Below are 23,990 nucleotides of genomic sequence, written 5' to 3' on the forward strand. Positions count from 1 at the left end.
AACACGACACGTCATCATATTTGCATAATAACTATGCATCTCACTACACCTGAACACAACACTTTTTTATGCCTAAACGCCTTTCTTCATATTCAAACACACACCCGATTCTATTCAAACCCACACCCAACGGCTTGCATTCAACCTAACTGAAGGTCGACGGCACCCCACTCCAAATAATGTGGTTGCACAGGTTTGATCGAGATTTCTCTAATACTTTCTCCAATGAAATTTTCACAAACACTTGCAACTATGTGAATGAAAGAGGCAACAAGCAGGGAAAAAAATCAAATTCAAAAGTGAAAAAAATCAAACCATTGGGCAACAATGGCAACCGTAGTGGGTTTGCTTGTTGGTTTCGGAGTGATTTCTCTAATATTTCCGTTTGCTAGCTGGTTTCAGCGTGATGGTTTCAGAGTGCAGCTTTGACTTGGAGCTCCTTTGGTTTCGGTATGAAGCACTCGGATTGAAGGGCACGATTTCTTCTCTTTTTTATTTTCTATCTCCTGTGTTTTGGTCTATAATGTTAATTCCACAATTACTTACGTGTCGCACTTGAATTGGAGGGCTGGTTTGCCTATAAAATCAGATGGGCTGTTTAGAAGCGTTCCCCTTTTTGGATCTATCTCGCACCCTCTAAGCAGAGGCGGGAAATTGAAAAGTGAAATGACTTTCAACCATTATGTGTTTTCATCTTTTTATTTTATTTTTTAATAAATAGCAAATGATTTGGCATGATATCAGCCGACTGCATGGCCGTGGCGTCAATATTTGACGACTATCTGTAGAACTACCATTTCTCCCCCTTCCCTGATTCCTTTGTTCTCGCCTCCCCTCCCCTTCCCTCCCCTCACTCGTGTATTCTCTCTCTCTCTCTCTCTCTCTCTCTCTCTCTCTCTCTCTCTCTCTCTCTCTCTCTCTCTCTCCTCTATTGAAATCTCTCTGTGTCAACAATTAAAACACTACAGATTTTCCCAAACACAAAGATGAAAAGCAGGATTCACCATCAATGAGATCTCTTTGGAAATGCATTGGAAGCAACAAGATGAACAACCTGCAAGAGCAAGAAACTCTAGTTAGGTTTGATGCAGTGAGCTTAAGCGAAAATTCAATAGCATGCCTTTCAGTTTTTAAAAAATAATGTAGTGCATTATGAAATTAAAACTACTTACAGAGATTAGAGAGATGGAAAGAAAAATCGATTTCTTGCGCTGGCCATAGACGAAGATCAGATGGGCCGGAGGGAATGAAGATTCACGAAATGTGAGAGAGAGAGAGAGAGAGAGAGAGAGAGAGAGAGAGAGAGAGAGAGAGAGAGAGAGAGAGAACGAAGATTCATCAGATGGGCTAGAGATGAGACAGAGACTGAAAGGAAAAGGAAACCAGAAAAGAAGAAGATGAACGGATGAAGAGATGATTGAGGAGAATGGAACAGAGGGTAATATTCTCTGGTCGCACCCACGGTAAACAAAATGAATTTCTTACGTGTTGTCGGATGATGCGAACTTCTGATTTATATCGTAACTAGTTCGGAGCTTTTTTTCGATCATAGCTTACGGCCTGATTGGCATAACTTGTAGATGTATGGATTTCAAATCCCTCTGCCCAAATGATGAAAAATAAAAATGCGTCGAACGGTTGATTGTCCAAATCTGCCGAGTGGGCCCATTTTCTGAGATAGAAAAACCCAAAAACAAAAGCAAAGGCCCGAAAGGGGGACCCACACTTTCCGCTCCTTTCTTATCTAATCGTCCCAAGGCAGCAAACCAAAACTCCAAACTATCGAATATCTGACCAATCATTTCCAAGTGTTCTTCACCCGTTGGTTTGGACCCAGTCTCGACTTACGCAATCTGGCATTTTTTCACTGGGAGCTGCTATGTACAGTCCCAAATTGGGACTGCATATGCATACCTCACTTAAATGAAATGAATGCGTATTGCTTTGATAGAAACCAGACCACCTATTGCATATTCTCCTCAAGTGTATTGCTTTGGTAGAAATCAGACCACCTCCTGCATTTTCACCTCAAGCGTATTGCTTTGGTAGAAACCAGACCTCCTGCATTTTCTCCTCAAGGAAGAAGTAAGAACAATCGGCAGCCTCCTCCTCCACCAGATTCTTCTCCTCCACAGTTTGGTTATGGTCCATAGGTTGTTCTCGGTGCTTGTATTAGGAAGTTGTTCTGGGTGCTTTTTTTTTTTAATCATTCTGGGTGCGTGCATTTGACTACTTTGATTCACAATCCTCACAAAACCAAGGAACATGTTCAGGCAGAAGTTATAGGCCATACATCCAAGCAATAGCTGCATAAACAAACAACTAAGAAAAATTCTATTTTTTCATGTTTCTATGCTAAACAAATAACAAAAAAGTAATTTTTTTTAATCATTCTGGGTGCATGCATTTAACTTTGATTCAAAATGCTCACAAAATCAAGGAACCTATTCATCAATAGTTACGGGCCATACATCCAAGCAATAGTTGCATAAACAAACAAATAAGAATTTTTTTTTTATTTTTATTTTTTTATGTTTCTATGCGAAACAAACAACCAAAAAGCAAGTAGTTGTCCTTTTCCATCGGAAAATTACAACCACTATGTGAAATCTATTTTTATGAATATAAAACTTTAGGCAAATAAATTTCTACTGTCATGATTTTTTATTTGTACGATATCTTTTGTTGAGGAAAAAAAACTGGAATAAAAAGAGTGGGCTGGTCTCCCAATTTCCAATGAGTTAAACCTTTCAGGAAAAGAAATAAAAAAGCAAATCCAAATCTAATTTTATACACTAAAAAACAGTTTGTAGTATCAATTTTATACACTGAAAATATACTTGTAGTTTCAATTCCCTTGCTTGTGCTTTGTGATATTAGAATTAGCAAGTGTGGTGTTTTGTTTGGAATAAATGTTGTCTTTCTTGTACCAAAATTTTATACTTATTTATTTTATTTTTTAATTTCATGTTGTGTTTTAATATTGGAAGATTATTCTTGATGGAAAAAGGAGAAGAAAGCACATTTACTAGGCGATTGCCTGTCTTTTCTGAAAGCAGTAATTATATGAGTACCTCAAATGTAAGAAATGATAAGAAAATAATTGATGATGATGAAGTTTTAGAGCCAATGTTGTGGAAGGACGATGATGATGGGGTTGTAGAGTTAATGCTTGGGAATGAGGATCATGGGGTTTTAGAGCAACACCGATAAATGATGATGATGGAATTTCAGAGCTAATATCGGGGATATTTTTTAAAATTGAGTAATAACTTATTGACTACTATAAATAATATAGGAATCAGACTGAATTTAAGATAATGATCTATAGAAGTAAAAGAGAAAAAGATGAAAAATAAAAATGCGTCGAACGGTGGATTGTCCAAATCCGCCGAGTGGGCCCATTTTCTGAGATGGAAAAACCCAAAAACAAAAGCAAAGGCCCGAAAGGGGGACCCACACTTTCCGCTCCTTTCTTATCTCATCGTCCCAAGGCAGCAAACCAAACTCCAAACCATCGAATATCTGACCAGTAATTTCCACGTGTTCTTCACCCGTTGGTTTGGACCCAGTCTCGGCTTACGCAATCTGGCACTTTTTCACTCCCCTCCCTCCTCACTCTTCCTCTGCTCTCTCTCTCTCTCTCTCTCTCTCTCTCTCTCTCTCCAGTGACTCAACGACAGTCCTTTTGGTTTTCGGTTGGTGATCGTGACCAGGTAAAGTTTTATTCTTTCCGTGGAAGTTGTTTTCCGGGAAAGTTTTTGGTTTGGAGATGATGACCTTTTCTTTGTTCTCTCGTCTGACGGTCTATTCATGTTAATGGGTATATCGTGTGAATTTATTGATACTGGTTATCAAGTTCGGGGTCCAGAAAGTTCATCTCTATGGTTGAATTTGTTTTTTTTTTTTTAATAAAAAAATAACGGGGAAGTTTCGGTGGAAGCGCGCTCTAGGGAATCGAACGGCTTAAGGGGTTGCGTGCTGTACGATTGTAGTGTCCTCCCTTTTCGTTTGACTCGGTACGATGTTGTTATGTCTATGGTTGTTTTCCTTTTGGTGAATTCTCTGTTAAAGGGGCAGTGGTGACTTTGTTTGTCTGTGTTATTTTAGTTTTGTTTTGTCGACGACGAGTCTGTGGTTGGTCGCGGAGAGAGTTCAGGAAAGACAGAATCCAAAGTTTTGGATTTTAGTGAGAGATACTGTTCTTCTGGGGAAGAAAGGAGAAGAAAACACGAGGCTCTTGAGAACAAGTTGAGAAACTAATTGACTGGATAATTTGGCTGAAATTCTTTACTGATCACAGAGATTGACTAAAAGTATAGTACACAAGAAGGTAACCATAGCAGTACAGATAAATGTGAACTTCTTAACCACTGACTCCAGAGGCTTATCTATCTGATCCGTATTCTTCTCCAACTGATCCTTATCTTCCAGAGGTGCTGAGGAATCGCAGTTACCATTGCCTGTTGTGATATTATCCTTGACAGCATGTAACCACTAGCGAAATAACTGCATTTTCTGATCTCTATCCTCGATAGTCCTAATTTCACACGAATCTGGTGTATGCGCGTGTTAAATTACCATCACTTATGCTGAATAAATACTCTGCTATTCTCTCTGTTTATTTTACAGGAAGTTGAATGCATATTTTCGTTCCTATAATTCAGTGGCTTAAGTAGTGTTCTGCCTCAGTTTTTGTGATTTTTTTTTTTTATTAGGGGAAATTTTCTCGATGGGGGGAGCTTGTTCTAGGAAGAGAGACCGGCGAGACAATGAAGACAGTTTACTCAGAGGGTTTTTTGGAAGATATCGTAAGAGTGGAAGCTCTAAGTGGTTGGCAACTTCATTTTCGCGACCTGCTATAGATATGCAACTGGGAAGAGGGAACCGTCCATCGCTTTTGGATTTGTGTATACGTAAAACATGTGAGGTACGTGTAATATGTATTATGTTTGGGCAGGATACCTGCTTCTAGTCTTATCTCTTTTTCTCCTTTCCCTTGCAGGACATTGATAGATATAGAACCTTTTCTATGCTCCCAAGGGATATTAGTCAGCAGATCTTTGATGAGTTGGTCTATTCTCAACGTTTAACTGATGTTTCTCTTGAAGCTTTTCGAGATTGCGCTCTCCAGGTAGCTCATAGTGATTATTTGGAAAGTTGGTTTTAATATATTTACCGGTGTTATATTTCCCATTAGTGTTCAGTCTGCCATGCTTCTTTTTTTTTTAATGTTCCTGTCTATTTTTTACAGGATCTGTACTTGGGAGATTACCCTGGGGTGAATGATAGTTGGATGGATGTAATTTCTTCACAGGGATCATCTTTGCTTTCTGTTGATCTCTCTGGTTCTGAAGTTACCGATACTGGGTTGCTTCATCTCAAAGATTGCACAAATCTTGAAGCCTTGTATTTTAATTGTTGTGACCAAATTTCTGACCGCGGGCTGGAATGCCTAAGTGGTAGTCTTTTATGTGCTTTCTCATTTACTGTGTTGGTTCTGGGCATTTGATATTTTCAATTAGTTATTTAATTCTTTTAATAGATTAATAGAAAGATGAAAAAGTGAAAGAATTGGGAGAAGGGGAGTTTGGATGCAAGATAAAGGGGAAGTACTGGTGCAGAGGGTAGAAAAAGAGAATCAAAGTAATCATGATCCCATACTAGAAGAGACATGGTGTACCTGAAATTAAACTCAGACAGAATTGTCTAAGACCTTCGTATTCATAATGGCTTTCTTAGTTATATGCTCAAACTCTAGAATGGAGGAGAAGAGAGGAAGCCAGATGCTCCTAATCATATAAGATTGGTTTCATGCTATGGTTTTGCTCTCTTTGGCGTGCTGAATTCTAGTGTAGGGTTGGACGTGAAATTCATGTTTGTATGACATGCATGTCTACTATATGTTGATGCAAGACTAAATCCTTTTTCACCATTTCTTGAGTCAGCAATTTTTTTTTCCCTTTGAAAGCTTTTATTTTGGTGCATAATTCTACTTTAAATTTATTTTCTTTTGTGCTCTTGATCTTTTCTTGAATTGAGATAAATGTGAATTGGCATTGGGCCTACTTGGAACTCGAATTAGGTCAATGTATGCCATGTATGACCTTTATTAAATGTTTCAGGTCTCTCAAACTTGACAAGTTTGAGTTTTAGAAGAAACAATGCAATTACTGCCGAGGGAATGAGTGCCTTTGCCAGTTTAGCTAACCTGGTCAAGTTAGACTTGGAGAGATGCCTTGCGATTCATGGTGGGCTTGTCCACATTGAAGGTATTTATTCTCTGAGCATAGTTTCATTCTCTCCCTTCCGCAAGAGGAACAAAATGGGTTTCATGAGTTTGTTGAGTAAGATGATTGATTAAATAAGCGATTAGGTTGATTAATTCTTTTTTAAATCGAATGGTTATTGGAGGCTATGTAATGTGGATTGCCTACCTCGTAACACCCCAATCCCACATTGTGAATATGAATAACCCACATAGAATGGATAGGTTATAAAGATTAACCCCTAGGGGTTGTCTCAAGTGGTAAAGGCCTTGCTTGGTCTTGGTGGTATGCTCCCTCCTGGTCTAAGGTTCAAATCTTCTTGGGTGCAAACAATTTTTAGGGCCCATCAGTTTGGGGAAACTTCCCCTTCAATTACTAGATGTGCACTAGCAGAAAACTCATTTCCGAGGACGTGCACCCCTGTGTTTAGTTGGGACTTTGTTCTCGGACACTTGGTGACAATAAAAAAAAGGTTAAATTGGAAAGCTTCGACTTTAATGGGCTTAACTTTCATGATTTTCTTACATGTTTTTCTTCTTCTAGATAGGTCTCTCTTGTATACATCCTACGTTCTTGGGTTATGCATTTTGTGTTTTTTAGTGAAGTTTTATTACTTAGTTTTCTCTCGATAACGGGAACATTGCATTGAATAGTCTAGTTAGCTTTCTCGCAGTTGATGTGGTATATATATATATAATTTATTTTTGTGGCCTCGATTTTCATGAATTTCTTTTTTCCATTTCCTCTTCTTAAATAGGTGTTACCTCTTGTATACCATCTTGTGTACTTGGGTGATGCCTATTCATATCAATATAATCGTTTACTTATAATATATATATATATATATATATATATATATTTACAGGTTTAACGAAATTGGAGTCTCTCAATCTCAAATGCTGCAGTTGCATAACAGATGATGATATGAAGCCTCTCTCTGGTAACTTATGCTCTCTATCCTTCATTGTTTCTTCTCCAAATGATGGCACGCCCATAGTTTTATAGTCAGCCTTCTATTGAAATTGTATGCCTATCATCTCTGTCCCTCCCCCTCTCTGAATTGCTTGTTAGGAGATTCTATAGATAGGATACATTGATGCAATATAATATATATATATATATATATATATATGAAAAAGGAAAAACCATTCCTCCGGTCGCTACAACTGTTAATGCTGATGTGTATCTAGGATTAGTTATGGACAACTACAGCAGTGCTGTTAAGTATGGAACTTGCGTTTCAGTTTAGCCTCCAAGAGGTTTTTCCTGTGTGTTTCCCTCAACAGGCGTAGGTTTTGATAGAAAACTAAAAAGAATTATTTGTTTCGTTGGGTATTGTGCATGGACTAAAATGTTGCAGAGCCCAAGGAATTTGTTGTCACATACTGCAAATAGATTTTGATTAGTTCATTTCAAACATCTATATGTGTTGGCATGTGCATGAGCAATGTAATCAAGATGGTCAAGCAGAAAATTGTGCGGATCACTCATTCAATAAAATTTCAGGGCTTATCAATTTGAAAGGACTGCAGATTTCATGCAGCAAGGTTACAGATATCGGCATTAATTTCTTGAAAGGTACTTTATTTTTTTAAATAAGTGGCATAGGTTTTCTATTTTTGCTTTTGGATTTCATCTCTTATTATTATTGTATCGTGTTTTTGTTTGCATTAATATTTGTGGAGATTGTTTATCTGTGTTGCAGGTCTGCACAAGCTTTCTCTATTGAACTTGGAGGGATGCCCAGTTACTGCTGCATGCCTGGACTCTCTTTCAGGTATTTACTCTGTTGGTGCTTGGTCTTTTCCCCTAATTCTTTAGAGAAAATAGTATAAACTATATTTAATTTTTTTCATAAATGCTTTTATTATGCTTTTGTTCACGGAGTGTCTTCTCTATGAGGGCGTACTTGTGAAATTGGTAGTTTAATTTGTGGAAATGCTTACAGGCTCTAAAGGAAGAATGAAGGTTTACCATGCTTCTGATTGTGAATTTCTTTAATTTATTGACCCCTGGCAGTTATTTTTACTGGGTATCTATGGCTGATTGGGTTCTACTAGTATGTGATGCAAATTTAACAAATAAATATTTCTTTTGCAAATTATCTGTACTCAATTCTGTTCAATATTTGGTTTGGTCTGATACCTATCTTACCTTGTTTTTGTGCCAGCTCTTTCTGCCCTGTTATATTTGAATCTTAACAGATGTAATCTGTCTGATGTTGGATGTGAGAAGTTTTCAAGTAAGTACCATTAAGACTGACACATGCCATTTCTTGGTCTGCTTTAATAATCATAAAAATCATTTATACTGTGCTGCTTTACTTTTTACAAGAACCTTGCCTTGAACTTATAGCATACCTTGTTATCTGTAGGACTTGGGAACTTAAAAGTACTAAACTTGGGCTTCAATGACATCACAAATGCATGCTTGGTCCACTTGAAAGGTTAGTTGTGTCTTTCCTCATATCTATACAAGTTCAAAAACTTTGATCTGTGATTCCTTTTTCGTAGTTTCCATGAATGGAAGAACAGGTTTGAGGGTAAAGAGTTTGTATCTACGCCTGCTAAAATGTACAGCTAATTTCAAGCATTTATTATAGTTACTTATAAAAAAAAAAAGATTTATTATAGTTAGTTGGTGTTAAAGGCCCAACTATTGAACCAAAAGCCCTAGGACTGTTGGATATTAATTTGGTTAAGCTTTTAACCCTTAGGATGTGAGATCTTCTTCCTCCTTTTGAGCACAAGATATGAAATCTTGATTTCCTTTGTTTGTGCCAATCATACATTAATGTTCTTGTTGACAGTTAAGCTTCTGCAATATGATTTTTGTGGACAAATTACTGCATTATTTATTCAATGTTTATATCTGCAACTGCTTTGAGTGTAGGTCATGGGTATCTCACGGATTATATTCGTTAGAATTTTCCATAAAACTAAATCTCTCATGAAAGAAGTTTGAGCATGTTTGTGCGTGTGATGTCTTGAATTATCACATATCTCGGTCTTTTCTTCATTTATTTGCTATACATTTTGAATAATAGTTTTTATACATAATCATGGTTCAAGCAGGTCTGACAAATTTGGAAAGCTTGAACCTGGATTCATGTAGGATTGGGGATGAAGGGCTGGTTAATTTGACAGGTTGGTGTTTATGATTTCCCTTATTTTCTATAATGTTAAATTCTGTCCGCCTTGATTTTGGCAAAGCTTCTGCTTCCAACCAAAGTGGTCTAGTAGAAAGAAATGTTTTACTGAGTTGTTTTTTTGGAGTAAATATTGAGGATTTACTTCTATACATGATTCATGATAGTAAAAATTGATTATAGAATGATGAGAATAACATATGCTCGGAGTGGCCCAACACATGCTAGGAACTTTCCTTGTCCCCAACTCATTTGTAAATAATGCTGAAATTTGAATACATAATGCTTTGATTTTAGGCCATCAGCATCTGAAATGCTTGGAGTTGTCTGATACTGAAGTTGGAAGCAATGGACTCCGTCATCTATCTGGTTAGACATTCACCCTCTATTTTTCAAGAAATTTCTTTCTTATATAAAAAATGCTTTTCAAGCAATTCATTGTAGCATATAATCAGGTTCACATGCATTTAAAAAGTGGTTTGTTTGTGAAGTGGCACTTTAATGATAAGATCTGCTTGATTTTATGGTTTTTTTTTTCTTTTAATTGGTGAAAATTTTTATTGATCAAAAGAAGCTTGATTTTATGGTATTATTTCATTTGTGCGAGTATATCTAGTATGTACATCTAGAACAGGAGTTGGAAGTTACCTATAATGAAAGTCTGCACGTGTTTGGTAAATTCTTTTGTCCTTTATGAATGAGATTGCATATTAGCCCTCAAGTTGAGTGGAAAAAAGAAAAAGATCTACCCCCTGTATGATCCAAAGTTTATTTCATTCTGTTTGTGTGTGTAGAGAGGAGTTCACAGTCGGAATTGAAAGGAATAGGCTAATGAGCTAACAAAGTTGTTTAGCAAATTGCCATTTAGATCTTATTTTCTCATAACATGATATGTTGGTTTGTTTCCTGTAGGTTTGACAAACATGGAGAGTTTAAATTTATCATTCACTGAGGTTACTGATGACGGTTTAAGAAAATTGTCTGGACTCTCATCTCTTAAATCACTCAATTTGGATGTTCGCCATATTACGGATACTGGGCTTGCAGCAATTACAAGTAAGGGATTTAGATTAAAGTTGTGTTTAGATGTGAACAGAATGGAAGTACAAAGGATCAACATTAGCAAGAATACCTGTAGTGGAAGTGATCTTTCTTTCTTTTCTTTTTCTATTTTTCCAATTTGAATCATTTTCCTAAACTAGTATCTCTTTATAATATTTAAATATTGAGCCATTCTTTACTTTCCATTCTTATTATAAGTTTGTTTTAATAACCAGGTACAAGATTTTGTTAATGTGTTTTTATTTTTAATTGCAAAATATCTGGGCCACTGAGCCTCTCAAAAGTCCAAACCAAGTCATCAAATGACTGTGTGAGCCCCCGATCCTCTTTAACATTCAGTTCTTTGTGTCATAGCCTCAAAATTAGTTTCTGCATTCACTTTCATTGCCTTCCTGCTTCTCTTATCAATAGACTGATGAGCGCTACTGTTACACTGCAAGAGCATCTTATTCTTCCCAAAATTCTTATTACGTTATTAGTTTTTCATAATTATTTGAATGCTTCAATTTCAGGATGCAATTGGTATATGTCCCATATACTTGGGCTCTTGCCTATTTTTTTTTTTTTAATCAATATAAATTCGTTTTAACAAGAAAAAAAAGGATGCAATGTTCATGTTTTTCTGATGCAGGTTTGACTGGACTAACTCACCTTGATCTTTTTGGAGCTCGTATTACAGATGCTGGAACAAACCATCTGCGAAGTATGTTAGATGACACTAATCTAGTTGCCTGTGCTAACAAATTTGTTTAGTTAACATGATGCGGCCTCTAAACACAGAGCTAGAGGATTCATGTACGTACTGGATTAGGTGCTAGAGAACAATGCAGAGTACTGTCATTTAACCAGATTCATATAGTTGCAGAGAATGTTTTATAATATCTAGCGACTGATAGTCTTCCAAGTTCCTTCTGTAATTAATTGGATATAAAGATTGGTTCTCTGATGATGACTGAATCTGAGAGAGAGAGAGTTGATAACTATGAATGATTAGAGGCCTTATCTAACTCCGTAAATAACATTCTTGAAATCATTTGAACTTTGTTTTGTGGATTGACCGGTTCTGATTTAAATTCTCTCATTTTCCTCCCGTGTTTGATGAGTCAGACTTTAAGAACCTGAGGTCAGTGGAAATATGCGGTGGTGGACTGACAGATACCGGTGTGAAGAATATCAAAGATCTTTCTTCCCTGATGCTGCTAAATCTTTCACAAAACTCTAACCTGACAGATAAAACCTTGGAGTTGGTTTCTGGTAGCTCTTTGAACCCTTTTTTTCTTTAAATGAATGCATGCTTATCTTCATAAAATTAGTTCGTTATATGGGACTTATAAAAGAATAGTGTTATATATGGGACTCAAAGGTACCAGAGTTTACTTGTATAGCCGTTGCAGTTGACATGTGAGATATTGTTTCCGAATCAAAGGATTCATGCAGTTTATTCTCTCATCCTTCCATGTCAATGCAGGCTTGACAGGATTGGTATCTTTAAATGTGTCAAATTCTCGCATCACCAGTACAGGACTGCATCATTTGAAAACTCTGAAGAATTTGAAATCACTGACGTTGGAGGGCTGCAAGGTGAAAGCAAATGACATCAAGAAGCTTCAGTCAACTGGTCTTCCTAATCTGGTAAGCTTCCGCCCTGAGTAGTCATGGAGATAAGATTTATGTGAAAAGCTACAGTTGGCGTTAGGGGAAGCTATGTATATAAAATAAAGATTAAGGTGGAGTTCGATGTTCTGTACATATGATTAAACCTGAAGGGTATTTCAAAATGGGGCTTGAGGGGACATTCTAGGACATTTTCCCAATGCTTTCTGCGAAGCTTTCTTTTGTGTCATTTCATATGGTGCAGAAGAAAATGTAGATAAAAGTTTCCTTGGGCATGGTTCGGAGACATTTCAGCTGTGGTTATGCTTGTATATATTGACATATGATTATGTACTGCAGTTCCCATGTAGTTGGGTTGTGCATTAACGCCCTTGGTTCTTGATTGATGGCTTATGTAAATCTCTGTAAATTAGTGAGCTTTACAAGGCGAGAAGATCAAGAAAGTGACTAGCGTTCTTCGGCCTTTATTTATCACCTTTATCTGCTCTGATCACCCCGCCTCCCTCTGCTGCTGGAGTTAATCGGTTCATTCCGCTTAGAACACAGTTCCATTCAAACTCATAGTAATGTATCAGGTCTCAGCTCCAAAGGGCATTTGCTATGATATGAGGGTTAAAAGTGTAGTCAAATTAGTATTCAACAGCCTTAGGATTTTTGGATTAATGGTTGGGTCTTTAACAATTGGTATTAGAGTAGGAATCAGGTCACAGGTTCAAGTCAAAGAGACCTGTAGTTTGGATTTATATGTCTTGGTACTATGAATATAGTGTTAAGTCATTGAATATTGATAGATGAGTGAATCCGCTCAAAGGAAAAGGGCTACCATCGAATCAATGTCGATAAAGTAGGCGTCGTGTATGTCGAGTTTGGAAGCGTGTTAGAATTTTATGATTTCGAGGGATAAAAGTCAAACCAAATTAGTACACGTAGTCCTGCCTTTTGGATTAGGGTAGTGCTGCTATGCCATCCAAGTTTGTCCACTTGGAGTGCCCCTAATGTAAATTGCATTTTTTGTTTTTTTTTGTTTTTTGTTTTAAATATCTTTTAAACATTAAAAAAAATCAATATACTGAGTCACTTTTTTAACCATTAAATAAGAATAAATTGAAAATAAAATAAAATACATGAACAATCAAATTGAAGGGAGGGGGCAAAGTTAGGCGACAGTATTATTTTCCTTTGGATTCATGGTTAAGTTTTTAACAGCATTTGGCTCAGCAAGATTTTGCGGCAGATGACCAACTTATGAAGCAAAAGTTTGCTCTTGTCGAAGAAAAGATTACCCACATCATTAAGCCTTCAATGTTAAATTTGTAACATTATTAATCTTTAAGCATCATTCTGAATGATCTAAGTTTTTTGTTCTCTTTCGATAGTATGTCGGTGCCTCCCATGAGTGCTTGTCTCCAGTGCCTTGATCTGGTGCCTTGGCCAGTGTGTACCCTAGGCGACTTTGTGGAGGTTGGGTCGTGCTGTTTTCTTTCACACACTTGATGGAAGGCGTTTGGATGAACTTGCCTTCAAGAGAGGAGAGACTGAAAAATCAATTATATTAAGCTTCCGGATGATCAACACTAGAGCTCTGGGCTCGCTCGTACATAAACAGGATGCCCCATCAGCTATAGGATAGCTAAGGGTCCAGGCCCACTAGCTATCCTATGGTTAAAAAAAAAAAAACATGCTGAATCAAAATAAAGAAAGTTGGTAATGAAATTAAACTGGCACAAGGCCCATCGCCCTTGTGAACTGTGACATTTTTCCACCTACCTCCTACCACATGACATCAGGTTCTCGATCGGGTGTTGCCTTTATTCGGTACTTGGAGGACGCATTCTCGCCCCCCTTGCAGACATTGTTCGTCCTCCCTCTCCTCTCGGTTTGCATGTTTGAATGTTCTTTTGTCGTTAGAAACGTGCTAAACCCATCTTCTTTTGTTTCACTCACGCCCAACACTATAGTTTTGGCTTCCGACCACCAATCTAAGCAGCCGTGAAAGCACCATGGAAAGTCTTGCTCTTGTTAAAATAAAAAATAAAAAAACTATATTCGTCATTCGGACAAGGCCCCAAGGGGCTTCTCCACCACCTTTGCTGGCCTAGGTTGTGTGCGTTTGGAGCCTTTTCACGTGGAGTTCATTGCAACTGGAAATGAAAATCATTATACATGGATCCCTTGGTGATTTTTTGAAGTGATGGAAATACATATACAATAAACCAACCTCCGATCCTCACACGGTGATCATTCAATAAGCAGTGGCAATCTGAATCTATCCATGAAGTCTTAACCAAAGCTACACCTGAGAGTGCAGGGTCATTCATTAACTCGGTTCCTCTTCAACATTTTCAGATGTTACGCGAGAATGAAAATGGCGGATAGTTGCGGGGCTTACTATGGTTTCCCGTCAAGAATTTTTCAACATTTGCTCCGAATAAATCTTTCCTAGACCCATTGATCTCGAGGAAACCAGTCATAGGATAAAGACGAACAAAAATACGGTGAAAAACAAGAGATTCCGATTGCTGGCCGCTATTGCTTGCTAAAAGGGTTCAGAAGGGATTTACTATAATTGATTATAAATAAATTTTAGTGCACTTGGGAAGGGAAGAGCAAAGCGCCGTTCAAGACATAGTAATGGCTGATTAGACTACACTGAAATTTCATACAGATCGCGTAACTGATACTTCGATGATTCCATGCAGTGATTCTGAGGAAGAACATAAATTCTTTTACGAAGAATTTCCTTCCCAAAACTATTTATACTCCTACAGCATTTACCTTAGAATTTGATTAAACATGTCAAATCTACATATTTTGCAGCCCCCTTGAGTAAATTACATGTGTCATGACCCGCAAACTGCACAACAAATATCAAATATGAATGAGGAAGAGACAAGAAAAACAAGTAGACAATATGTTAAAATTGAACTTCTGGAGGTTCTGAACAAATAGACCAAGAAGTCATGTACAGCATACCTAAATTCGAGATGGGCCAGCAAGCAAGCATGTAAAAGAACTCCTCACTGGCAGCTACTTCATCATCTCTGGGCTTGATCCGAACCTGAAGCTCCAACCGGAGTAGCTGGCACACTGCTTGCTGACCCATTCTCAACAGGTGGTGGCACACCCCATTTGCCTTCAGATTCAAGAGGCTCAAACACATGAACCCCCCCATCTGACAGTCCCATTGCAAATTGATGCGGTTCTTGTGGGTGAGCCGCAATCACAAGTGGTTGTACATTAGAACTGCTGGCATTCAGGAAACAAAGGGTTGGAATCTACAATAGCTATCACGCATATAGGTAGGCAGAGTGCTGTCAAGTTTCCCATGAAAAACTAGCAATTGTACCGATACAAGAAGTAATTGCAGAACATGATGCACACAATTGAAAAATTATCTGTTATTGGACAAGCTATTACCAGGTTAAAAGATAGGCTCGATCAAAGTTTAGATGTGATTGCCAAAAATTCAGCATCTTTTGGAGCCTAAATTTGGGCAATCCAATAAATTCTCTAGGGTCAAAAATGTTTTGACAAGAACCAATGTTAAGTTTAGATGATGTTTTCCAATGTTTATGAATAACTTGTCACGTTCATAATTTTTAATATACTAAGCGAGTTTTTTCTTTAAGAAAAGAAACATTTAGTCTTAAGTTTCAACCCAAACAATTCTTTGTGCATAGGGCTCAAAGAAGTTTTTTTAGCATTATTTTTGGCTCTGGCAAAAATAGAACCCAAATCATCTCACGTGATTAAGATAGGTTGGACAGTGTGGTATGGAGAAAAGTTTCTAACATGGATATGGAGCTTGGTAAAGTACCTGACGCTGGCAGGAAGATAAGCCGAAGGATTGATCCGACATCGTAGTCTCAGATTTGCAGCACTAAACACACAGACTGTTGCATCTAAGAAGCTGGCATATACCAACTGGCTATCACATGAGAATGTTGCATGAGATATGGGGGCAGATTCACGTGGGACCCACTACAGATGAAGAATACATGTCAGAACCAAAAACAAAAGAACGTAAATTGTTCCTTGCAAAAATATAAAGCACATGGATGCGGAAAGTACCTGCTTTACACAATCTAGTTTTGTTGTTTCATATATTGCAAGCTGAGTTTCATGTACGACCAGAAAATGTGCCTGGTCCTGATGGAACTGTACACGTGTGTCTGATTGTGCTGGAGCCCTTCCAGCTGGAAGCTGCAAGTATCTAGCCTTCTGCTTTTCCCATCCATCAGAGTTCCATACACACAGCTGGAGGAAAAAATTTGTACTATTGTAAGTGAACCAACACAAAATTCCTTTGAAAATTAAGAATTATTGATTACGACTGATTTAGAATTCAGGAATAATATGCTGATGATAGCGTTTTGAACTTTTATCACTGTTAATAAAATTGATGAATAATCAAATTCCAAAGAAATCAACATGAGCGCGAGTTAGGAATTGCATTCCATGTCAAAGAAAAAAATAAGCATTGATCATTATTATGGGATTATTTAAAGATGTCAGACAAATAAGTTGAAACATTGATTAATCCTTTAAACATATCAACGTTGAATAGGCAGAATTAATCCTTAGCTCAGCCTTGCTGACTGATGTTTGCTGATTCATTAAATAACGAGATCGAGGAAGTTGATTAGGTCGAGTTCACAACAACTAATCAGAAAAGCAACACCAATCTGCAAATCACATTTTAATAGGAAAATTATTACCTGAGCGTCTGCTCCAGATGAAACTAGCACATTCAGTGCATGAGAAAAGGCAAGGCCAGTTATTCTTTTAGAGTGTCCTTTTAACTTGCTCTTAACCTGCATCAAGAAAACACTAAGTAAATAACATTTCCAACCATGATTGATTGTGGTGGCCATATACTGCATCATACTTCATCTACGCGAACGTTGTATATCTGAATTGTGGAATCATCCATGCCAATGGCAATAATGTTATTATCTTGAGGATGGAAAGCAAGAAATGTAGCCGCCGGTGGTGGTGGCATGAAAGTTGTCATTGTCTGCAGTTTCAAGAAAGAAATTGAGATTGGTCAAAAATGAAACTAGTCCATGAATTCAAAGTTACACAGGACTCATGGGTTACCTTAAATGTCATCATATTGAATAAGGAGATCTTTCCTCCAGATGCTGACATAACATATGAATCATTCTTGGACAAAGCAAAGCAGGGCACAGCCTCTTCAGGACTAGTTTCAGAAACATCATTGGTCATTAGAATTCCACTTGGTGGTTGCCATAATTGAGGTGACACACTGGCAGTTGCCTGCAAGATAAATGACAATTTTCTTAGACAAACCAGAACTCATTTTTCCAGATATGATTAAATAAATACTTAGGCTTGATACAAGCTACTTTGACATGTCCTCATACCTTTCCAGAAGAATTACGATCACTGCGCTGCCATTTCCAGAGCAGATGAATGGCATTTGATGCTAATGCTAGAACAGCATTTCCTGAATTCGTATAGATTAACCTTGATATCTGTGACAATCAGGGAGGAAATACTTAAACGGCAGGTTTGGCAAGTGGGATGAGATACAAAATTCTCATCTTATTTCATCTCATCATTACAAATTCTCACACAAAATATAATAAACAATTCAACTTTTTTAAATCCCAAAACAATAATAATATTAAAAAATAATATTTTAAACTTTCATCTAAAACAAAAAATTCTCATATCACTATCCAAGCCTACCCTTGAACGAAAAAATAGAGGAAGCTAATGAAGGTATTTTGTTGGAGACAGGATGGAATCAGATAAAATCTTGGGTGAACTCATGATCAGATAAAATCTTGAGTGAACTTCATGATACAGAATAATCCAATACATGAGAGAGAGAGAGAGAGAGAGAGAGAGAGAGAGAGAGAGAGAGAGGAAAAGGGAAGATACCCTTGCTATCCTACTGGTATTTATGTCCTTTGAATGTTTGGTCTATGAAAAGAGCAACGTAGGTGGGAAGAGACAACCCAATTTGTGCGCATGAAAAAAATGTAGTGGGTGTACAGCACATGAAAGTACAAGTAAATCTTAGGAGAGAAACACAATGCTGCCAAAGTGGCTAGAGACTAAAACAGAGCAGGATCACAAACATAGTCAAACTATATCATGTTAGAGAACCATCCAAGAATAAAGCCAGTTAGCACATATCACACCTTGGTTACTCTCAAGTTTTCGGGAAGCCTCAAGGATCGGCATTGAGATGGTTCATTGATTTCAGTGAGCTTCCAGATCTTGGATTTGTCATTGGATTCTTCTGTGATTCTAGGTTTCACATCCCCCAAGTTCCGGACATCCCCATTCTGGTTAGATTAATGTCAATTTAATGAACATTAAAAGGAAAAAAAAAAAATCATAAGCAAAATGCATTTAAAACAAAGAACCAAAAAAAGAAAATATAGCAACAATATAAGGTGTGCTTGGATAGTAACTTCTATTTAATCTATGATCAGCAGAAACTTAAGATGGCCCAAGTGATATGAATAAAACAAAATAAAGGGAAAAGGGCATGTGCCACAAACCATTCCAGCAATAGCAACCACAGAGACACCTCTGTCTGCAAGTCCAGCACTAGTAGCAGCTGCTGCAGCAGCTGAAATTGGGTTTATTGTCGGCTGAAAGAGATGTAACAAATTAACACAAGATTAGCTCATGCTGAGGTCAGGGTGTCACAAAAGCTAATGATCTGACAAAGCTACCTTCGCTACAGCTTCAGACGTTCTCGATGCATCATAAGAAAGAGTTTCAAATGTCCGTAGCAACCTAATACCATCTGTATTTGCTAAAACCTTGATTCCATTCTCATTGGAAGAAACAGCCAACAGAGTCCCATCCTTGTTAAAGCGGATACGTGGGCTTGCCTAGGAAGTATGAAAGACAATTTCTTTAGAGCGCAACTTTTTTTGATAAGCCAAAAGGCGTTAGTCAGAAACACTGGGAGTATACAAGGAAGTTGTGAAGATGAAATTGAGCAACAATTTTTCCGAAAGGACGAGCTTCTAATTATTTTAACTTGATGAACTTACTGGGAGGCCTCCATCAGCATCAACAGTTGTCAAAAGTTGAACATTGTCCATATCCCAGAATTTGATTGAGAAATCATCACCAGCAGCCAAAAACCGGTTTTTGGTTGTATCAAATTGCACAACACCCAGAGAACGTTTGCGGAATCCTTGATAGGTCCTTTTAACTGCCCCTTCGCTTTCATTCCATTCAACAATAAATGATTCCCCTTCTTTACTTGTCCCACACGAAAAGAGCCTGCAATATCCACAACCCCCCACACCCAAAAAAAGAAGTCAAAATAGGTAAGACCTTGTCTAGTTGTTGACAATACCCCGAACAACAGGCAAAGGACAAGCAGTAGCAACATAATTACCTAGTACCATCAGCACTGTAAGCCATTGTTGTGCACCAGCGACCAGGAGCATCATAATCAACTCGAGATCCCAAGTTGTCGTACAGCCATGCTTTGATCTTTCCATCCAGTGCTGTTGAAAAGATAAACTAAGCATACAAACACACAAAACAATATGTTAGGAACAAAAATACTAGGATTTGGGAAGGATCTATGAAAGGAGAGGAAAGGAAAAACTAATAAGCCTGACAAGTCTAAAGTATTCAATTAAAACAGTCAGAGAAAATGGAAATCATACCTGTATGTTTTCCTTATAGTGGGGACAGACAGAATAAACAGGAGCCTCATGACCTTCAAAAGTATACTGCTTAGCACCAGTAGCAGCATCCCACACCTACAATTACCAACCAAAATTAACAAGGCATGGCAAACTTAACCTCCACTCAAAACATTTAAACAATCAAACATGTAATAGGACCAACCGACCTTGATGCTCTTATCATCACCACAGGTTATTACACAAGGTTGCTTATTGGGATGGGAGAATGCTATGTCATTTACTCCACCAACGTGCGCATCAATCTAAACCAGCAAGTACAGAACAACATTTAGTATGGCAACGCAAATACCATATGCAATAGAGTAAGAAATCTGAAATGGCAAGCTTCATATAAGACATACCTCCAGGTGCTGCCGTACATCATCATTCCCATGATAAGAATATATTTGAACAATGTGCCTGGAGTATGCAACTCCTGTAATTAGAGTAGAATAAACATATCATCTGATTGTCCAATTCACCTTTAATACACATGCAATATATTCAATTATATTACATGGGCCGAAGAACCAATATCGTAAAGCCTTACCAAATAAAGAACCGTCAGGGCTCCAAATCACACGATTAACAGATACGCCTGGATCTTTAACTAAAGCTGCCTGAAATCCATCATGGATTTAAAAGCTTTAAGGAAAAAACATTAAACTTAAAGTGGATCATTGATTAAAGAAGATAAGATGGGACACACCTGCAGTGGCATTGAACATACACTAAGATCCCAAACTTTGAAGTTCTTCAAAACCAACCGCTCCCTTGAACCAACTTCCCATAAACCTATGTCCCCAACATTGGTGCCAACTGAAACACAACATTCAAAATATTCAAGGTTCAATTCCTTGATAGAATAGTAAACACTTCAGAGTAAGGAAATATACCAATTAAAACACATAGTAGTACTCAGATATTTATAATTAAACAAGAGGTTTTAAACAGAGGCAGACCAAGAAGTATGGTCTGTTGAACAGGATGAAAATCCATGCTCATGGGAGACGATCCTTGATTTAAGGTCCTTGAGACAGTCTTTGGCAAGTCATCGGGTGCGTTGAAAGGCTGACCATGACTATGACCAGGAAATGTTACTGGCAACACATTGACAGGCAAATTTACCTGCACCAAACAAATGCTAATCAGGTTCAACCAACTTATCTTCAAAATCTCAAATAAAGAACCTTAGAAAGAATAATATTGCTTCTGATCCCGCCATCCAATAATTAAATGCTACTATGAAAAAGCAGAATAGTTTGCTAAAGCACATTAGATGCATGCACACCTATTGATTCTTGCATTATAAACTTGTCCTCATTGTACTTTTTATTTGAGAAATCATAATTGTCTCATCGAGGTATTAGTAGAATGAGAAACTTAATGTGTAAAAAGTTACTTTTTTTACTCGTAATCATGGATGTCACAAAACATATTTTCTTTGTTGAGTACAATACCTCATCAGAAATTCCCATTGGTCTTGTTCTTTTAGAAACATGGTCAGACTCCCCAGATGGGTACTCTACAGTAGCGTTGGTTGGAGGAGTCCTTGGATGCTTCAGAGCAGCTATTTGAGATAAAGAAACACTTCCATGGTCATAATTGGAACTATATAGAACATCCGATCCCCGTAAAAAAGCAAATGAAATCAATACCCAATACCAAAACAGATTAATCTAGTACCAGGGATTGATGGAGCACCAAGACCAATAGCCCCTCCCGAAACTGCCGGATGATTTACAGTGGCAGGATTGGACATCCAACCTGCAAGGGGTGTCGGAACTGGTGCTGGTGTAGGTTGAAAAGGCTGAAAACATAAATTCAAGCAAATTAATGAAAGGCTATAAACATCCAACTAAGTTTACTTTGCACCCAATTAAGTTGAAACCTACCCCATGTGCACCTAGGTTAGGGAAACCCCCAGCTTTTGGTAAGGATCCAAGCAGCGGATTGTTTGCAGGTGATGGAGCTCGTGCACCATTTGGTTGTCCACAAGTGTGATCCACAAATAGAGTTTTTATATCTGGATTTGGCCTAGGGTTTTTACATAGTTGGTGCTGCCAATTCAAGCTGTAATTTACAATAGGTAGTCAGATTGCATACTGAACTAACATGAGTGTATGCTGATGACAAGCATTAATGTTACTGCTGTTCTCCAAAACTGATACAAGCACAACCCCTATAGCCTGTGAAGCATATATTTTATGCTATAGACTCTGAAGCATATATTTCATGCAAACATTCACAGAAAGATTACTCTTGGCATCACCGGAAAATTAGATCATTCCTGCATTGTTTACCCAAACATTTAAGGCACGGCCCCAACCTTAAGAGCAGGGGCAATCATAGTAGAGATGGCTAAAAGATCGTAATCATAGAATAACCTATGATGCATAACACAACACTCAGTCTAGATGTCATGAAAGACAAATGCACTCATGCAAATAATTCAATAAGAAATCACAGGGAACAAGGTACCGAGTAAAAACACCTTGAAGTCCATTTGACGCTAGAATACAGTAATCCATTTAAACTGAACCTTGCAGGATTTCTAAATAAATTACCTCTGGTTGATTAGAGTCCGTAAACGTGAATTTTTAAGGTTTGGGAATTGCAATTTGTCGCGGAATAAAGGATTTGCTTCAATTAGCTTCTTAAGCTCTACCAACATGATTGCTCTGGCAGATTTGGTATCTCCGTATTTGGAAAGTTGTTCGTTTTCCCTGTATACAACAAACCCATTTTGACTTCGTTTCCCAAAAAAAACTGTAACCTGGATGCGTTCAACACAAACTCATCATACCTAAAATTCTCCAATGTCAAGAGCTGGGTGATTTCCTTGAAAAGCTCTTCATTAAATGTGGCAAAAACTTTCAAATCTTTAACTAATATATCCACAGCCTTGGAACGATCATGCCTATAAAAAATTTGAACAATCTCATTCACAGGCAATATACACATAATATCCGAAGACGAAGAATCTGTTATTATAAAACCAAAGATTAGAAAATTAGTACTTAAAACTTGTAAGCTTACTTATCCAATGCCTCGAGATACTTCTGCTTCCTTATCTCAAAAAATATTTTCATTGAATACCGATTGTCATCCACTTTTGTGAACCCGGAAAGGTACTTCTCAACCTCATCCCAATTCCCATTATGCACCTCATCCTCAAAGTATTTCATATTGAAGAAAAATCCAGATTCCTGTTCAAGCCTATTTAATAAACAAAGCCATTAATGAGGCAAAAGTGCATAATCAATCGTTCGGAATGACCTATCAATAGAAAACTAAAACAGCAGAAAAACAACAGAGAAGTAAAACTTAATTCTTAGTAGCTTACTTGTGAACGGTCTCTTTAAACTTCTCCTCGTCAAGAAACTGTAAGATCAAGAACACAAGCTCTCTACTAAGCGACGACATGGTAGTCGCCCCGTCGTCTTCGATTCAAAAAACACGAAATCACCAAAAGCAGCGCTAGATCTGAAAAAATATCATACGTTACACATAAATCTGAAAAAGGGGCTCTCTTCCTAGCTTAATTGTTGAAAAACGCAAAACAAACAGCACATAGATTCAAATCTATACCCTGAACCAGATCACTCAACCACCATCCATCCCACGCAAAAGCAACCCATTTTGCAAACAAAAATACTACAAGTACTCAGCACTCAACAACATGAGTAAAGCTTAGAAATCGGGTCAAAATCCAAAAAATAAAAATAAAGGGCGTTTTTTTTTTTTTTTTTTTTTTTGAGGATCACGGAAACAAAGAAAGCAGCTTTTAGACCATGTGGGTATCAAAGACGCATAAGCATCCCCAAAGAAGACGAAGAAGAAAAGATAAATAAAACAGCTTAAAAAGCCATAAACTTTAAAGTAAAAGATTCTAAATTTCAGAGAGAGAGGTTGAGAGAATTAAAGGAAGCTCTTACCTTGAAAACCAAAGAACACGTTACACAGAAGGGAAGCTAAGACGAGTTTTTTCCTCTCAAGAAATGGAATTGTATTACTCTCCCTCTCTCTCTCTCTCTCTCTCTGTGAAAATTTATATAATGAGACATTGAACTTGTAGAAACGGGGGTATTTTATAGGAGGCAGACAGATAAAGAGATGATAATTAAGTGCACGTATCAACTATACGTCAATAAGATAGATAAGTTATTGTGATAAGCACTTCTGCGTATTTATATGTCCAAT

At 37.5% G+C, this 23,990-nt stretch overlaps 2 protein-coding genes across 5 annotated transcripts; one reads left to right on the forward strand and one right to left on the reverse strand.

Moving 5' to 3' along the window:
* The first annotated feature begins 3,551 nt into the window (after positions 1-3,551).
* On the forward strand, positions 3,552-12,459 carry LOC122301147 (F-box/LRR-repeat protein 14-like). Of its 3 annotated transcripts, XM_043112272.1 has the most exons (17): positions 3,756-4,019; positions 4,111-4,333; positions 4,719-4,930; positions 5,006-5,134; positions 5,255-5,462; positions 6,126-6,272; positions 7,135-7,209; positions 7,776-7,847; positions 7,975-8,046; positions 8,440-8,511; positions 8,644-8,715; positions 9,344-9,415; positions 9,715-9,786; positions 10,330-10,473; positions 11,111-11,182; positions 11,587-11,733; positions 11,948-12,459. In XM_043112272.1, exons 3-17 carry the CDS (start codon positions 4,733-4,735, stop codon positions 12,130-12,132), a joined length of 1,737 nt encoding a protein of 578 aa, XP_042968206.1. In that variant the 5' UTR covers positions 3,756-4,019; positions 4,111-4,333; positions 4,719-4,732; the 3' UTR covers positions 12,133-12,459. The 3 variants fall into 3 exon arrangements, with proteins under 3 accessions (XP_042968204.1, XP_042968206.1, XP_042968205.1); XM_043112270.1 differs by lacking the exons at positions 3,756-4,019; positions 4,111-4,333 and adding an exon at positions 3,552-3,716; XM_043112271.1 differs by lacking the exon at positions 4,111-4,333.
* Positions 12,460-14,693: 2,234 nt separating this feature from the next.
* On the reverse strand, positions 14,694-23,875 carry LOC122301146 (protein TOPLESS). Of its 2 annotated transcripts, none has more exons than XM_043112269.1 (27): positions 23,726-23,875; positions 23,134-23,273; positions 22,827-23,006; positions 22,594-22,707; positions 22,355-22,513; positions 21,683-21,860; positions 21,474-21,597; positions 21,248-21,357; positions 20,750-20,915; positions 20,497-20,606; positions 20,338-20,407; positions 20,150-20,223; positions 19,955-20,050; positions 19,767-19,862; positions 19,490-19,617; positions 19,137-19,371; positions 18,810-18,971; positions 18,633-18,725; positions 18,267-18,413; positions 17,481-17,591; positions 17,194-17,373; positions 16,982-17,110; positions 16,812-16,907; positions 16,165-16,350; positions 15,911-16,074; positions 15,067-15,336; positions 14,694-14,947 (listed from the first exon to the last, which is right to left on the reverse strand). In XM_043112269.1, the coding sequence occupies exons 2-26, from the start codon at positions 23,211-23,213 to the stop codon at positions 15,129-15,131; spliced, it is 3,396 nt and encodes a 1,131-aa protein (XP_042968203.1). In that variant the 5' UTR covers positions 23,214-23,273; positions 23,726-23,875; the 3' UTR covers positions 14,694-14,947; positions 15,067-15,128. The 2 variants fall into 2 exon arrangements, with proteins under 2 accessions (XP_042968203.1, XP_042968202.1); XM_043112268.1 differs by having other exon boundaries at positions 15,067-15,339.
* Positions 23,876-23,990: the final 115 nt, after the last annotated feature.

This window comes from Carya illinoinensis, chromosome 2, assembly GCF_018687715.1.
Source record: "Carya illinoinensis cultivar Pawnee chromosome 2, C.illinoinensisPawnee_v1, whole genome shotgun sequence".
Taxonomy (NCBI): Eukaryota; Viridiplantae; Streptophyta; class Magnoliopsida; order Fagales; family Juglandaceae; genus Carya; species Carya illinoinensis.